The sequence below is a fragment of the Drechmeria coniospora genome, chromosome 03, assembly GCF_001625195.1.
Source record: "Drechmeria coniospora strain ARSEF 6962 chromosome 03, whole genome shotgun sequence".
In the NCBI taxonomy this organism is placed as follows: Eukaryota; Fungi; Ascomycota; class Sordariomycetes; order Hypocreales; family Ophiocordycipitaceae; genus Drechmeria; species Drechmeria coniospora.
Window position 1 is genome coordinate 2,717,839 of NC_054391.1, and position 15,984 is coordinate 2,733,822.

At 58.4% G+C, this 15,984-nt stretch overlaps 6 protein-coding genes across 6 annotated transcripts; 3 read left to right on the forward strand and 3 right to left on the reverse strand.

Annotated features, from left to right (window-relative positions):
- Nucleotides 1-276: 276 nt before the first annotated feature.
- Nucleotides 277-3,871, reverse strand: DCS_06561 (putative Cu-ATPase; the record flags this gene model as incomplete). The annotated part of the gene is made up of 2 exons (XM_040803849.1): nt 277-3,685; nt 3,765-3,871. 2 exons carry the CDS (start codon nt 3,869-3,871, stop codon nt 277-279), a joined length of 3,516 nt encoding a protein of 1,171 aa, XP_040653953.1.
- Nucleotides 3,872-7,563: 3,692 nt separating this feature from the next.
- On the forward strand, nt 7,564-8,490 carry DCS_06562 (COP9 signalosome subunit 7; the record flags this gene model as incomplete). Its single annotated transcript, XM_040803850.1, has 2 exons — nt 7,564-7,602; nt 7,693-8,490. The coding sequence occupies 2 exons, from the start codon at nt 7,564-7,566 to the stop codon at nt 8,488-8,490; spliced, it is 837 nt and encodes a 278-aa protein (XP_040653954.1).
- Nucleotides 8,491-8,962: 472 nt separating this feature from the next.
- DCS_06563 (Regulator of G protein signaling superfamily) lies at nt 8,963-10,200 on the reverse strand (the record flags this gene model as incomplete). The annotated part of the gene is made up of 3 exons (XM_040803851.1): nt 8,963-9,199; nt 9,280-9,964; nt 10,019-10,200. 3 exons carry the CDS (start codon nt 10,198-10,200, stop codon nt 8,963-8,965), a joined length of 1,104 nt encoding a protein of 367 aa, XP_040653955.1.
- Nucleotides 10,201-10,305: 105 nt separating this feature from the next.
- On the forward strand, nt 10,306-11,506 carry DCS_06564 (putative 60S ribosomal protein L31; the record flags this gene model as incomplete). Its single annotated transcript, XM_040803852.1, has 6 exons — nt 10,306-10,324; nt 10,390-10,455; nt 10,543-10,597; nt 10,655-11,042; nt 11,115-11,189; nt 11,303-11,506. 6 exons carry the CDS (start codon nt 10,306-10,308, stop codon nt 11,504-11,506), a joined length of 807 nt encoding a protein of 268 aa, XP_040653956.1.
- A 443-nt stretch (nt 11,507-11,949) lies between these two features.
- Nucleotides 11,950-12,620, reverse strand: DCS_06565 (uncharacterized protein; the record flags this gene model as incomplete). The annotated part of the gene is made up of 3 exons (XM_040803853.1): nt 11,950-12,052; nt 12,110-12,442; nt 12,514-12,620. The coding sequence occupies 3 exons, from the start codon at nt 12,618-12,620 to the stop codon at nt 11,950-11,952; spliced, it is 543 nt and encodes a 180-aa protein (XP_040653957.1).
- A 1,248-nt stretch (nt 12,621-13,868) lies between these two features.
- On the forward strand, nt 13,869-15,533 carry DCS_06566 (serine/threonine protein kinase; the record flags this gene model as incomplete). The annotated part of the gene is made up of 1 exon (XM_040803854.1): nt 13,869-15,533. One exon carries the CDS (start codon nt 13,869-13,871, stop codon nt 15,531-15,533), a length of 1,665 nt encoding a protein of 554 aa, XP_040653958.1.
- Between the last annotated feature and the right edge of the window lie 451 nt (nt 15,534-15,984).

Consider the following 15,984-nt stretch of genomic DNA (forward strand, 5'->3'; position numbering starts at 1 on the left):
TACGCGCGCGTGCGAGCGAAAGAGTGCATGGCGAGTCGAAGCAACGAGTATGCCAAAAATGGACTATTAGACGCCACGACGTCGCCATGTGAAAAAAATCCGTCAGCGAATACCATGCTACCTCCTTTGTATATCTAGCTCCGATGCAAGTCCTCACTCCTATGTAACGAACGAAACATGGCTATGCAGCAACGAAATAGGACATGGCTTGGGCATAGAAGGACGGCGGAAGCTTCCAAGCGACCGATGACCACCTCGACGTCGCCATCACCCGGTTCACGGTTCCATGTCCAAGTCTTGCAGGGGAACGTATCCGTCGTCTCCTCCCCGCCCTCTCCTGCTGAGGGCCTCCTTCATCCGGCTGAAGAGGTTCGGGCGTCGCAAGTCGCCTTTCTGCTCCGATTCGGCGTCGTACATCCACCGCGGACGCTTCCACATCTTTAGAAGAAGGCTGCTGACGACGACGCTGACGCTGCTGCACGCCATGGCGAAGCCGGCCATCATCGGGTGCATGTGGAAGCCGAGGGGCAGGAAGAAGCCCATGGCAATGGGCAAGCCCATGACGTTGTACAGGCACGCCCAAGCCAGGTTCATCTTGATGCGCCGAAAGATGGTTCGGGTGAGGTGCAAGGCGGCGGGGATGCTCATGAGATCCGTCGGCCGCATCAGCACCACGTCGGCCGCCTCCATGGCGACGTCGGTACCGCTGGCCATGGCGATGCCGATGTCGGCCGTCGCCAGAGCAGGCGAGTCGTTGATGCCGTCGCCGACCATGGCCACGATGTCACCCTGCGACTGCATCTGCCTGATGATGGACTGCTTCTGGTCGGGGCTGACGGCGGCAAAGACGTTGTCGGCCGAGATGCCCACCGCGGCCGCGACGGTCAGGGCCGTCGAGCGCTGGTCGCCCGTCACGATGGCCGTCTTGACGCCCATTCGGTGCAGCACAGAGATGGCACCGGCGGCGCCATCCTTGATGGTGTCGGCAAGACACAGGTGTCCCGTGTACTGGCCGTCGACGGCGACGAAGATGTTCGTCGTTCCGGCTGCCGGTGAATGGATGTTGGTGCTGGATAACTTCTTCGACGACGCGTTGAGCTCCTCGGAGGCGTCAATGGCCCCGCGTGGCACCTCGACTCCGTTCTGCTCGAGGTAGCCGACGTTGCCGGCCAGCACTCTGTAGCGGACTCGCTCGGCCGACGAAGTGTGCGGTTCCACGAGAGCACTCACGCCTTTGCCAACGGCGGCCGTGAACTCGCCGACGCTCCCGCCGATGGCGTTTTCCGGGTCGATGCCGAGGCCCTCCTTGGCCGCGCCCAGAATGGCCTTGCCGACGGGGTGCTCGCTGCCCGTCTCGGCGAGCCCGACGATGGACCACCAGAGCCGGACGCGCGACGCGTCGTCGCCCCAGAGGGGCACGACCGTCATCTTGGCGACGCTCATCTTGCCGTGCGTGATGGTGCCCGTCTTATCGAGAACTATCTTGGTGATCTTGGTGGCCCTCTCCAAGGCACCGCCGCCCTTGATCAGGATCCCGTTCTCGGCACCGATCCCCGTCCCGACCATGACGGCCGTGGGCGTCGCGAGGCCAAGGGCGCAGGGGCAGGCGAACACGATGACCGAGATGCAGAGCTTCACGCACACCATGATCTTGCCGCCGCTCGCGTCCTGAAGAAAGATCTTGGGCGGGTTCGGCATCACGTGGCTCAGCACCATCCAGGAGAGGAAGGTGACGAGGCCGAGGATGAGGATTGTGGGCACGAAGTAGCCGGCGAGCGTGTCGGCAAGCTTCTGGATCGGCGCTCTCGTCGTCTGAGCGTCCTGGACGAGCTTCACGATCTGGCTGAGCTGCGTGTCCCTGCCGGCACGCGTGACGCGGAAATCGACTCGTCCGGTGCCGTTGACAGTGCCTCCGATCAGGTTGTCGCCGAGCCGCTTCTGCACGGGCATCGCCTCGCCCGTCACCATGCTCTCGTCGACAAACGTCTCTCCGCGGACCATGGTGCCGTCGGCCGGAATCTTGTCTCCCGGCCGGATGATGACGATGTCGCCGACTTGCAACAGCTCGGTGGGGATCACCCGCTCCTCGTAGGCCGAGGCCTCCCCCTCGGCCGGCCAGGGCGCCGCCGCCGCCGCCGCCTGCCGGTCCTTCGGGGACTTGGCCCACGCCTCGGCCGCCTTCTCGACGGCGATGGCATCGGTGTATATGGTCGCCATCGACGGCGCGAGCGACATGAGGCGCGACAGCGCCTTGGACGTCTGACCCTTGGCGCTGTTCTCCAGGTAGCGGCCAAAGGTGATGAAGGTGATGAGCATGGTGCTCGTGTCGAAGATGGTGCTCGGCCTCGAGTGAGGAGGCACGAGCAGCGAAACCAGCATGGAGAAGATGCTGAAGAAAAAGGCGCACGAGGTGCCGAGGATGACCAGGACGTCCATGGTGGGCGAGCCGTGCTTGACCGACTTGTAGGCGGAGACGTAGAAACGCTTGCCGATGCCGAACTGAATGGGCACGGTAAGGACCAAGCAGATCAAGTCGCCGAGGTAGAGACCGGGCAGCACCTTGAGCCTGCCAAAGTCCAAGGACGGCAGCGACATGGGCAAGACCATGCCGATGATGAAGACGGGGATGGCAAAGGCCAGCGAGGTCCGAAAGGCCGTGCGCCACTGGGCGATTTCGCGCGTCTTCGCGAGCGACTCGAGCTGGGCGTTGTTGTCTTGGTTGTCGGCGACGAGGGCGTTGAGGCCTTCGGCTTCGACGGCTTCGACGATGGCGCGGAGGCCAACGACGGCCGGTTGGTGGTTCACGGTCAATCGCTCCGTGGCGAGGCTCAACGACGCCGAGTCGATGCCCGGCATGCCGCGAAGCTTCTCCTCCAACGCCTTGGCCGCGACGGCGTCGGCGCTGCCGTAGATGCGAAACTGCGCCGTCGATGACGACGAGTCGTAGTCGCCAGCGCAGTAGTGCTGCGTCGACAAGACGGTGGCGTCGAATCCGCGATCGTCGATGATGCTCGTGATCTTGTCGGGCGAGATCTTGGTCACGTCGTGCACAATGACGGCGCGTTCGGCAAGAAGACTGATGTTGAAGTTGAGGACTCCATCGACGGCTTTGAAGCCGCCCTCGACGGCCGAGGTGCAGGCACCGCAGGTCATCCCCTCGATGGCAACGGTGGTGGTGGCGACGTTGCTGGGTGCGGCGTCCTCTCCGGCCTCGCCCTCAACATACGACCTGGCCGTCTGGATGATCTGGGCACCAAAGCCTCTGTCCTCGATCATCTCGGCGATTTGCTCGGGCGTGAGAAGTGCCGGGTCGTGCTCGACAACGGCGCGCTCGGAGAGGAGGGATATGCTCAAGTGCCTGAAGCCGGGGACGTCTGCGAAGGCACCTTCGACGGCGGAGGTGCACGCGGCGCAGGTCATTCCCTCGATGGCGACGGTCGTGGTGGCCAGCTCGACGACGCGGACGTCGTCCTTGAAGCGGCTGACGCGGGGGCTCGGCAGATCGGTGGACAGAACCTCGGCCTCGAAACCGCGGTCCTCGATGATTTCGCAGACCTGACTGGCGGAAACTCGCTGGGGATCATGCATGACGACGGCACGCTCCATGACGAGGCTGACGGAGACGCTGCCGACGCCGTCGACGCCGTCAAAGCCTGCTTCGACGGCCGATGTGCAGGCGCCGCACCTGCGGAGGAGGATGGGTGGTCAGCCAAATATGAACGGAAGAGGTCACAGGCATGGCCGCCCGGGCGGGTTTCACGAACGTCATGCCGCCAACACGCAACGTCGTGGTGGCCAGGTGCGACATGGAGGAGGCAAGGTTGGCGGTGAAGCCGGCTCGCGGCGGGATGACGATGTGCGACGGGGCCATGGTTGCGGAATCTCGTCGCAGAACTCTCCCCGCTGTCTCGGTCGCTCTGGTCGCATGCAGACTCCTCACACGCCCACGCAGGGACGATGCCGTCGGTTGGCAGGCTTGGTGCGGCACGGCAGGCTTGTCGTGGTGCCCGGCGATGACGCTTGTGTCTCTGTTCGGCTACCGGTCGCTCACGGGCATGTCGAATTGGTCGTCGCGGGAGCCCAAGAGAATGAGGCTACGATGCAATGCCGAATCATTCGCGTTCCTTGCCGGCCTTGGTGACGATGCAGAGGCACCAAGCGGGCGGGAGGGTGGAAATAGCTGGAAGGGGAAGAGGGGACTGTCGGGGTTGGATGAAAGGATGACGGGGAATCCAGCCGGGTTCAAGCCCTTCCCCTCTATAGAGTCGAGTCGGCGGCTTGGTATTGGGGAGGAGCCGGGGAGGGTAGCAGGTACCTGCACGCTTATTCAAAGAGGACCACTATGTTGTTGGTGGCAGGATGATACTAGTTGCACTTTGTATTCTGCGCAGCAAGTATAGTACCTTGCAGTATTACTTGACTAGGTACTTACTTGTACATACTTAGGTAGACAATACTTGGTGATGGTGTAAGTACAGTAAGATGTACAGTAAGATAAGTAAGTACAGTAAGTAGGCACCTACCTACTAACCTATGACTAGGAGCACTCAGCACGTAGGGCGTACTTGTACTTGATGTACAGTACTCAAGTTGGCTCAGTGGATGGTGGCCCTGGTCGGCGCACAGACCCCCGTGAGATTTGACGGATCCCCGTGTCGAACAAACCTACAGGAGCGTGCATGTGCCGAAAGCGACACCCACCGTACGGATTCGAGCGCCCAAGTACGGAGTACTCGGTACTTGCTCCCCTGAGTACATGGACGAGCGCTAGTATGGCCGCACTCGTTCGTACGTGCATAAGTAATTACTCAAGTACAGTACTGTACGTGCAAGTACTGTAATACTGTACGTGCAAGTACTGTAATACTGTACGTGCAAGTACTGTAATACTGTACGTGCAAGTATTACGGCGAGCTCCGTACCTGTCCTGTACTAGTAAGCAAGTACGTGGGCATTGGTGAGCCCCAGAGTCCGATGTGCATGCTGTAGTTGCACCGTAGGCACAGTAAGCTTACGAGAACTGCGAGTACGAGTATCCATACTCCGTACAGCAAGTACATGGAGGTGTAGTGCGACTGCGAGAACGGAATACAAAACACTCCGTACCCGGAAGGTGCTTGTCGGAAACGTTTCAACGCTCACACGTGCCACTGACGATCTGCAACAACGGGCAAATACTGTAGGAGGTAATGGCATTCGTGCACGGCTAACTCATCATCGAGGGGAGCGGGTCAACGCAGCAATAGTGTCATTGGATGTCATGTACAGTACCTAACTGGCTAGCCTTTGCCGGTACAATTGCCTCTGCGCTCAAGGAACCCGCCCTTCGTTGGCCCCTCCAGCACGTACTGAAATTTGCAGATGACGAAGGGTTCCTGATCCGGACAACATACCAGTGTTTGATGTGCCAGTATTACTCTGTAGGGGTACATACATGTGCTTGGTCCTCTGCGGCTCGGTGCCGAGAAACGGCAAGGATTGCCGAGGCCGAGGTTGGCACAGGCCCTCTCGAATGAGCGGTTGCGAAAACGGACAGCCCAGTGCCAGCGGACAGCGTACTAGTGCCGGACGAGAACTTGCTTGTACTTGGTCGTACAGGTAGTATTACAGTACTCTGCATTGCCACGAGGATTTGTAATGAAGTACTCCGTACGGAGTACTCCGTACTGTAATTACAGTACAGTACAGTACATGTACTTACTTGCCCAAGTACGGAGTACTCCGTACTTGTATTACAACGCAATCGGTGCACACCAGCTTCATATCTTACTACCCCCTTTTCCAGGCACCAAGCCACCAATGCCCCTATGGCATCGGGGTACCTTGGCAATGGTCGAAGCGCAACGGCACTATTGCAAAGCAAGTTCAATACTCGTTTCAGGCACCACTGCCGGAACTCTATTCTCGGCCAATACCACCCTAGAAGCAGGGTCATGCGTCGTCGAGCCAGTGAGTGTGGTGCTACGTGTTTCGATATCCTTCCCGTCTTCTGCACCGCGGCTGCATTAATAATGGTCGACTACAGCCCAAGGACGGTACGCAAACGCCGTTGTGATGGATTCCTGCGTCCTCCGTCGGTTCCGGCAAGTCGCCACCAGATGTCTGAAAGAGGTAAGAATACCTTGCGCTCCGAACTCGGGGGGCCGCTACCTATTATTAGTACCTCTGTACCTGTACGGAGTACAGTACGGAGCGCTCCGAAAGGAGGCACCTAAGTAATTACTTACTCCGTACTCCGTACTATACGTACAGTACAAGTAGGTACTTTCTGAAAGCAGGTCAAAACGGCACGTCCAAGACACCGACCCAAGGTACTCCGTACACCGGGGGAAAAAGCACTGTATTTCTGTACATGTACATGTACTTGTACGGAGTACACCTACTGTAGTGACAAATCACCTGCCTGTACGAAGTTTTAATCCTTCAAAGTACATGTACTTGCACGGAGTACAGAAGACCGCAAGTACACGTGGATATGTGTTTCGATTATTACTCCGTACAGTACGGAGTAATCCAGTACAGCATACTCCGGGATATCAGAGCACAGACCTACAATTTCCATACCTTGGTACTTGTAGGTTTGCCATCGAATAATGCAGTACAGCTATCTGTATTTGGATACTCAGCTTCATGCGCACTCGCCGCCCTGCGAGCAGTATTATGTGCTGCTCACCTGTTCACAGTCCGGGGTAGTCACCGCCCAATATCTGTTAATTAAGTACCAGTACGTAAGTCGGTGTAATAATGTGCCCGTGTAATTAGTGGTTTTGCAAAGTACGGAGAACAGAGTACTCCGCACTCCGTAAGTACTTACAGTGCTCCGTACATCTAGTTCATATCGACTTCATCTACCAAACAACCATTGCTTAAGAATGGTTGAGTAGCTGCGAGTGTAATTGGCCATATCTCATACCGTGCTTCCCGCATACCAAGGTCGAGTTCATATTTCGACGTGTAGAATAGCATGGAGTTTTGGGTGTGAGGGGAGTTCGTATGAAAGATGAAATATTGCATCCGAGGGTACAGACGCAACACGGTCGTGCTCATGAGAAGGATCTGGGCCACCGGCCCACGGCGGCTGCGACATACCTGCCTCCAGAGCGTGAGCCAAGAACGTTGGTACTCCTGGGCAATGCAGCGGCTTGGGACCGCAGGTAATATTCAGCGTGCCGACTTGCTCGTCGTCGATCCCTCCCGAGTCCCGGGTGGGCGAGACACTGCTATAACACGGCAGGTTTAGCATCGCTCCAGGTCCCCTAGGTGCCCTGTGGCGGTCCCCCGCAGGCTAGAATAGTGTCCCCCACCGACCGTACGGAGTGGCATCTGAGCATCCCCACGTTCCAAGCTTGTTTGTTTGCTGGCTCAACCTCATCGGCGCCATGCACAATTCCAAACAGTCCAATCTATCAGCGACCAACCGTCTTTCAGAAGCGTCCCTCACAGCTTCCCTACCCAGCTCCCGCGCATCTCAGCCTTGACGTTCAGCCTCGCGAAAATTGACGACCTCGAGCGACACGCACGTCGTCGTCTGCTGTGTCTGTCGATCCATCCTCGCCAGCAGCCATGGTCGTCGTCGAGACGAAGGCTCTGAACGCTCTCGAGGTACGTTGGTCAGCATCGCCCGCGTAATTGTCCATCGCTTCATCTCCAGCTCGGAAGATGGCTAACAACGCACACGCACCCATCACACAGCCTTTTCTCCTCCTCTCCAGGTCCATCACCTCTCCCCGAGCCGCTGCCGACCTCGTCACTCGCGCAACGTCGGCCCCCAACACCTACATATTCGCCGAGCTCCTCCAGACGCCGCAGGTTCAGGCGCTGAAAAACTCGGAAGAATATGCCTCCCACCTCTCCCTCCTCTCCATATTCTCCCACGGCACCTACCAGACCTACCATGCGACACCCAACCTACCCCCTCTCAACGACGCCCAGACCCTCAAGCTTCGACAGCTGTCGCTCCTGACTCTCGCCCGGGACAGGTCGAACCTCTCCTACGCGGTGTTGCAGGGGGCCTTGGGGTTGTCACATGCCCGCCAGCTGGAGGATCTGGTCATAAAGGCCGTGTACGAGGGTCTCCTGCACGCTACGCTCGACCCTGCCCGTCAGGCGATAGAAGTGACGAGCATCTCTCCGCTCCGCGACCTCCAACCAGGCTCCGTCCCGGCCATGACCATGGTGCTCAATAGCTGGTCCGACCGCTGCATTTCCACCATAGGGGACATTGAGGCCCGAATCAACGCCATCCGCGCCAACGCCGCCGCCCGGGCCAAGGAGGAGCGCGCAGCCGGTGACGACGTCAACGACTCGGCGGGCGATCCGCAGGAGTCGGACAAAGCAGATGTGCCTGGCGACGAAGGCCTTCCGAAACGGGGACTGAACAAACGCTCGATGCTGGAAGTAGGAAACCTTGCGGCCGGTGAAACGATGGAGCTTGATGAGCAGCTCCGGGCAGATGAGTCGGCCAAGCGAGCCAGCAAACGGAAGATGTGATACCCAGTTGCGCCCAAGGACGACATTTATGTTGGGCAAGGATGACGAAAACAAACATCGCAATGCGGACTTTGCACTAGACGAGAATGAAGCCATGCACTTTTCTGTCATGTATTTACTTCCATAACCACCACCAAGCTCTGTAGCTACCAAGGAGAAAGGCAAGCAAAGCGGGCTCTGCCAAATCGTCAACTCTCCGTCAACATGCGTGAACCATTAATGGGGCAATGCATAGCAGAAGCATTATGACAGGAAGAAGGGTGATTCTATCTGACAAGGGATGGAGCTGGCATCACGCCGTAGGGTCCAAGCCGAGAGGCTGTATTTGTACAAGGAACATGCGAAAGCCCGAATTGGTCATCGGGGAGGGCGGGCTCTTTTTTTTCCGTCTCCCGGGGAAAGCGCTGCAAAAGCAAGAACCGACGACGCAGCGTGCGTCCGGCCGGTAGGTTGAATGCTAGAGCGGAAAGGCTCACAGCCTTTTACCCGGAACCAGGATAAAGAGCACACAGAGCGCAGCGTCGACGAGGATGGTCACTGCCAAGACCATGCAGGCTCGCTTGGCCAGCAGTCGGCGCACGTACGGTTCCCGTATGCGCGAAAAGCTAAAGGGGGTGTGTTCGCTGTACCCGACCAATGCCATGATGGGATCCAGCGAGTATTGATAGGAAGCCAAGAAATAGACGCCGATGGTAAATGGAAGAATAATCTAAGCCAGAGATTAGCCAGCACGCAAAGTGGCAGCACGCATATGACAGCACGCATATGCGAGTGCTGGGGGGCACGTACCCAGCATCTTGTAGCACGAGACTTGTCGAGAAAGATAAGAACAAAGGCGGTCCAGAACGCGGCAAACATGGGGACGAGCCCCATGATCAGGCGCATCACAAGTGTTGGGGGTATCAGGTTTCCCAACGCCTTCATGCGCAGGAAGCCCGGGAAAGCATCCCTATCCATGGCTTGAAACACATAGTCCTTGGCTACGTCAAAGACCTCCGGGTCATCACGACCGTGGTCCTCGATCGCCGAGATTAGGTTGTCCGTAATTGACGCAGGCAGCACAATCTCCCTCTCGGCGCCAGGGAGCAGGAAGGTGTACAGAATTTTCTCTGCCGACGCTCTGATGTCCTGTCGCGAGACTGTATGAGGCGGCGAGTTCGAGTGGGTCGCATCCCGGGAGTTGCTGTACTGCCTGCTCGGTTGATCGGCTCCAGCCTCGTCAATCGATGAGCCGTGTGTCTGTGCCTGGTCTTCCCGGAGGAAAGCCGACATCCGGGCGTCCTGGTCTTTCTCCTTGGCCGAGTCGTACGCGGATGGAGCGGCAGCCCGATGCTCCAAGTCACCCATGTTTTCCAGCATGTCCGACCTTTGTTTGGAGCCACTTCTATCCATGTCGGGAGTGGCCACGAGGACGGAGCGGCGAAGTTCACGCACATAATGACGACACAGCGACATGTGTTGCGTGACGTCGAGCCTAAGGGTCCATCAGTCAAATGCTCGCATTTATACCGCGCTGCGGAGGAAATACCAGAAATCCAGATAGTCCACGGATCGCTGCTGGTCCCGCATATAGATGTAGAAAGAAAAGAGATCAACTGGCGGCAACGTGCGTCGGCTCAGCACCTCGAAGAGGGTGGGCAGTCGATTTCTGGTGAGGTCGGGGTGCGGCGACGGCGTCGCCATGTCGCGCTGCGCGGCTACATGCTCCATGTTGGAAGATGATGAGCGTTCACTCCGCCTCGTTCGCGAGGCTATCTCGGACCGGTTCGCTGGCAGGGATCGGTAGTGAATGAAGAACGGATAGAGGCGGCCGGAATGGTCTCCGACAACGCAGGTACGCGGCGTCTCCCTCTGAAATGGCAGGCTTCTTCGGTTTGCGGACTTGAAAACGACACAAAGAGAGCGTGGGAGCGAGGGGGTCGGAAGCAGGAAACGTCACTGCAAACGAGCTGGAGGCACTGTGTCGTACGAGGCGGCAATCGGGATGCACACTCACCTCGTTGGACGGCTGGAGTGTGATAGGTAATATGCCAATTCAGTTGTCGTAAACAGATGGGAGATTGGGCGACGCACTAGTCCAGGACAAGGACAATGCGCAAGTACCCAGGTACCTATTCCAGGGTGGCTTGGCGGGATGCACTGACATCACGTGATTGAAAATCAGTCAAAGGTCATTGTCTTCCCTCATTGGCTCGCTATGCTCCACCACCACCAGTTTTCCAGCTGCCCTACAGGCTACGCACAAAGATTTTGCGGAATTTGGTATTCCGACATCACAACTCCTTATCGCCAACCGTGAAGCCGATCAGCAGGTACGAGCAATCGCCAATCCTCAACGTGTTTTTCTTGCCGCACGAAGCAGCGGGAGGCCTCCGGACTCTACGGCGTCTCTCTCCTCATCGCGCGAGCATCATCGTCGTCTAGAAGACCTGGAAACTGATTGGGCCGACGCAGACATGACGACGAAAGGAAAGAAGCCTGCTGGCAAGCCTCAGCGCTCCGCCATTGCGGATGTTGTCGCCCGCGAGTACACCATCCACATGCACAAGAGAGTAGGTCTACCGCGGCGGAAGAGTTTCCGAGAAGCAAGCGAGAGGTCGAACGGTATGGCTAACGGGCAATAGCTACATGGTGTCTCCTTCAAGAAGCGCGCTCCCCGTGCCATCAAGGAAATCAAGGCTTTCGCCACTCAGGCTATGGTACGATGCCTCTCCCGAACCCTCGTCTGGGTGACCCAGTTGGCTCGTCAACACCATCGCAGCTCAGCCCGCGCCCGTCATCCGGCCCACCATCTAACATCCGTCTCTTGTAGGGCACCACCGACGTCCGCGTGGACCCTCAGCTCAACAAGAAGGTCTGGGAGCAGGGAATCAAGGGTGTTCCGTACAGACTGCGCATCCGAATTTCCAGACGACGAAACGACGAGGAGGATGCCAAGGAGAAGCTGTACAGCTACGTTCAGGCGGTGAATGTCAAGAACCCCAAGGGCCTCCCCACGGTTGTCGTTGAGGAATAGAGCAGCAGGGGTTTTGTCTTTTGAAACTGCGTTCCGGGGTGTCATGGCATTTCGGAGTTGAACCCGGCCCTTCTAGCATGTCGAGGCTGAAAACCAGGGAAATATGACGAATCCTACCTACCGACCGTGGCTGACGACGTGAGTCCGTGTAAGACGACGTGAGGGGGCGTGCGTATCATGGCGTGAGGTAGGCGAGAGAAGCCAGGAGAGAAAGAAGAGTAATTGGTCGTTCCTCTGGCTCTATTAACTGGCGATGGTACCATCGCTATCAACTTCTGGCGACACCTCTATTCCGTCTTGCGCCCCAAGGCGACTTTTCCTATCCAGCTCGACGGGGAATGTGCGAGGGAAAAAGCAATACAATGTATGGCAAGCGGCTAGTGGTATGCACCCGATGACTCCAATTCTCCCGTAGAAAATGCCATGGACCGGACGAGTCTCCTTTACTCGTCCTCTACGTCCCTGTGTCTCCCCATGACCTTTTGCTTGAACTGGTCGGGGTCCTTGTCCCAGAGTTCGGCAGCCTCGCCGTTCAAAGGAGAGGCACTGAGGTTCGTTAGTGGGTGAGAATAACAAGGCGAGATCCGGACGGGGAGGGCTCACTTGTTCGGCTCACCGAGCAGGCTCTGGAGACTTAGCAGGACAGTTTGGATGTTGTACGCGGCCGTCCACTTGTCCTTGAGAATATCCAGGCAGATGCGGCCGGAAAAGTCGACGTTGGGATGGTAGATGGGTGTTTTGAAGAGGACGGTGGGGGCGGTGTAGGGGTAGTTGGAGGGGAAAGCGAAGCTCAGCTTGAAGGAAAGGCCAGCGTAAGGGGTATCATCTGGGCCCTCGATGGTGGCCGTCCAAGAGAGGAGGTTGCCATCGGCGGAGGGGAAAGCCGAGGTGCCCGGTGCAGGTGAGGTCATGAGTTGCATCAGCTCGGTTTGCAGCCTGGTGACGGATCACGTTAGCAATGGCCCACCGCCCATGCACGCAGGCAAAGTCTGAGTCCAAGTAGCTACCTCTTTGTGACGCTGAGACTGTCTGGCCCGGTCCGCGAGCCGCTGAGCTTGGCGGCCTCAACGCTGCCCGGGGCCGAGTTTTGGTTATCTTCCATGGTGTAATCCATGGCCGGGACGTACGGATTGGCCGCGGCGTGGCCTGTAGGCGCTGCGCAGGACCTCGGCGACGATGACGAAAAGGTGGCCAAGGGGAGTGTTGAAACCTGTGCACCAATGTGTGACGGCAGGTCTGCAGAGCAACGTGGTCAAGAATTGCTGGGGATGCGGAAGGGTGACTGCAAAAGACGACAAATTAAGAGAATCAAAGGCCGGGCCGATAGTCGAGACGAGAGAAAGGGGACGAGCAAGAAGGAATCCGGCCGGTAGCAGTAGGAGGAGAAACTAGGAACGACGTGGCCCAGGCAAGACGTACGGCGAGAGCGAGACTGGTTGACGAAAGGCAGGACCAGGGAAGGTTGTCGGTGCAATGTCAGGTAAGGGGTAGAATCAGGTGCTTTGCTCGGATGGCAAAGGTACACTCTGGGGTTCGCGGGAAGGGCATCGGCTCGGAATGTTTTCGCCGGCTTGAAAGCTTGCTAGGTCCATGGAGGAGGCATGCAGGAGAAGTCCATCTCAGGAAGCAAGAAGATGCTGAGGTGGAGAAGGAGGGGGGGTTGTTTGCTGCAGCAACGGACGGAGCCGGCGGGGCCAATTAGCGCCAGCGAGCCGCTGGCCTTTAGTGATGACGGTGGAAGGTTTACACCTGGAATATCGGGTCTAAGTACACCTGGAATATCGGGTCCTTGGCATCCATCCATCAGGCCGCCCAGTCGCCTGGGTGCTTCAATTTGGGGGGAGGGTGGGGGCATCTGTTGACATCGAACCAACCAAACAACCTGGCACTCGTGCGACAATAAACCTCCCACGCGACGATACGCGACCATCATGAACGAACAGCATCTGATATGACACTGGTGGCCAACGAGGAAGAATAATCGCGACAAATTGTCTTCTCATCTTGCTCCCCGGTTCCCGCCTGTTCTCGCCTGTTCCCCCTTGGTCCCCCCTCATGCTCGGCGGGAGAAGGGGCAGAGGCTGACTGCGTTGCCTCCTCCTCCTCCTCCTCCTCCTCCTCCTCCTTGCCCCCCTATAATTGCCCTCCTTCTCACCTGGCAATTCGTACTTCGGGCGAGGGCCCAAGTAAGCACAAGATGGTGAGTGCGAGCGAGGCTCTCGCATTGTCGAGAAGCGACTGTTAAGCTGCTGTGCCGGCCGCCCAGGGATGCAGAGCCATCCATGACCATGGCATGACCGAGTGGCCGCGATGTTGCGGACTTGCACAAACACACAAGGGCAACATGTACTGACGCTTCCCGATGCAGTCCCAGCTCGACCCGTTGCCCAAGGAGCTTCCCTTTCGCATCGTCTCCAAGACGGTGGGCCGCGGTGCCTACGCCTCGTATGTCACGCCACCCCTCCCCTCCAACGCTTGGGTGCCGCTGCCAGGGCTAACACGCTCGTCCACCAGCATCAAGAAGGCGGTCCCCCTCGACTCCCAGACACCCGTCTTCGCCGTCAAGCTCATCCACAAGGGCTACGCCACCAGGCATGGACGAGTCTCGGCCAAGCAGATCGCCATGGAGGTCTCGCTGCACTCTCACATCGGCCAGCACCCCAACGTCATCGAGTGGTTCGCCTCGGGCGAGGACCCGGTCTGGCGCTGGATCGCCATGGAGTTCGCCGAGGGCGGCGACCTCTTCGACAAGATCGAGGCCGACGTCGGCGTCCGCCAGGACATCGCCCAGCTCTACTTCGTGCAGCTCGTGAGCGGCGTCAGCTTCATGCACTCCAAGGGCGTCGCCCACCGCGATCTCAAGCCCGAGAACATCCTGCTCTCCTCCGACGGCAGCCTGAAGCTGGCCGACTTCGGCATGGCCACCATGTTCGAGTACAAGGGCCAAAAGAAGACGAGCTCGACGCTCTGCGGAAGCCCCCCGTACATTGCACCGGAGATTCTCGCCTGCGGCAAGGCGGACAAGAGCAAGTACGCGCCCGAGCTGGCCGACCTCTGGTCTTGCGGCGTCATCCTCTTCGTCCTCCTCGTCGGCAACACGCCCTGGGATGAGCCGTCGCCGGGCAGCTGGGAATTCAACGAGTTCGTCCGCACCTTCGGCCACAGCACAGACGCCCTCTGGGACAGGGTACCGCCCGAGGCTCTCTCCCTTTTGCGAGGCATCATGTCTGTCGATCCCGCGAAACGATTCAACTTTCCGCAGATCCGGCAGCATCCCTGGTACACCCGTCACAACGGTCTCCTCACCTCGGACGGCAAGGTTTCCGACCCCATCAATCTCGCGACCCAGATGCTGGAGAACTTGCGCATCGACCTTCACCACCAGCCGCCCTCGGCGTCCCAGCGACAGGCCGCCGCCGCGGACGGCACCGATGTTGACATGGGCCTCAACGCTGGTCGCTTCTCGTCGACGCAGCCAGAAGCACCCATCGTCGACGAGGATTGGGATTGGGAGGAGCCCGTGCTCCGTTCCATGGCCATCCCAGCCTCGTCGTTGCCCTCGCGCGCCGCCGACGCTGGCCGTGTCGCCCTCGGCACTCTGGCAGACGAGCCTTCCATGTCGCAGTTCTCCCATACGCCCGGTCCCTCCATGACCCTCACCCAGCAAGCTCGTCGATTTCGCGACATTTGCCCCCCCGAGTCCCTCACTCGCTTCTTCTCCCACGTACCGCCAGCCCACCTTGTGCAGATGCTTACCGGTGCCCTGCACCAGCTCAACGTGCCGCTGGGCACCGTCGCACCCAACTTGTACGGCAGCCCGATCGCCAACATCAAGGTCAAGGCTCTCGACGGCCGGCAGCAGAGCCTGCACGGCGAGATTAAAGTTGACAAGCAGCCGTTGCCGGACGGTACTGAGGTTCTCGATGTTCGGTTCGTCAAGATCAAGGGAGATCCGCTCGAGTGGCGACGCTTCTTCAAGAAGATGGTCGTCCTTTGCAAGGATGGCGTGTATGTTCCCGATTCCTAGAAGCCGCCGGGACCATGCTTGATCGCAAAAGGAGAACAGGAGCGCCATCACGAAGCGGGAACCTGTATGAGCGGAGTGCAACCGTAGGTATCATGACATGACGATGAGTGATGAAATGCATCAATGACAATGGCAATGGCATCCCCGAGGGAAAGTGCCACTTGACCATGCACAATTGTCCGAAACGTCTCGTGTCCGTCATGTTCTGAGCTGAGCGCCGGTTACACGCCTAGGCTAGCAACATGGCAGCGCTTCATTTGTCCACGGGGCACAGGTGTGCTTTGACGCCCGTGAACCAGACGGTGGTGGTACCGGCTTTTGTGGGTAGGGGACCGGCCGATCAGTCCGCCACTGACGATGTGGTTCATTCTGCTCCAGAGGTGGCCGTCTCATTGACTTGGTCAACCCACTCAAACGCTGTACATGGTCAGCGGCTAGCCTTGAGACTCAC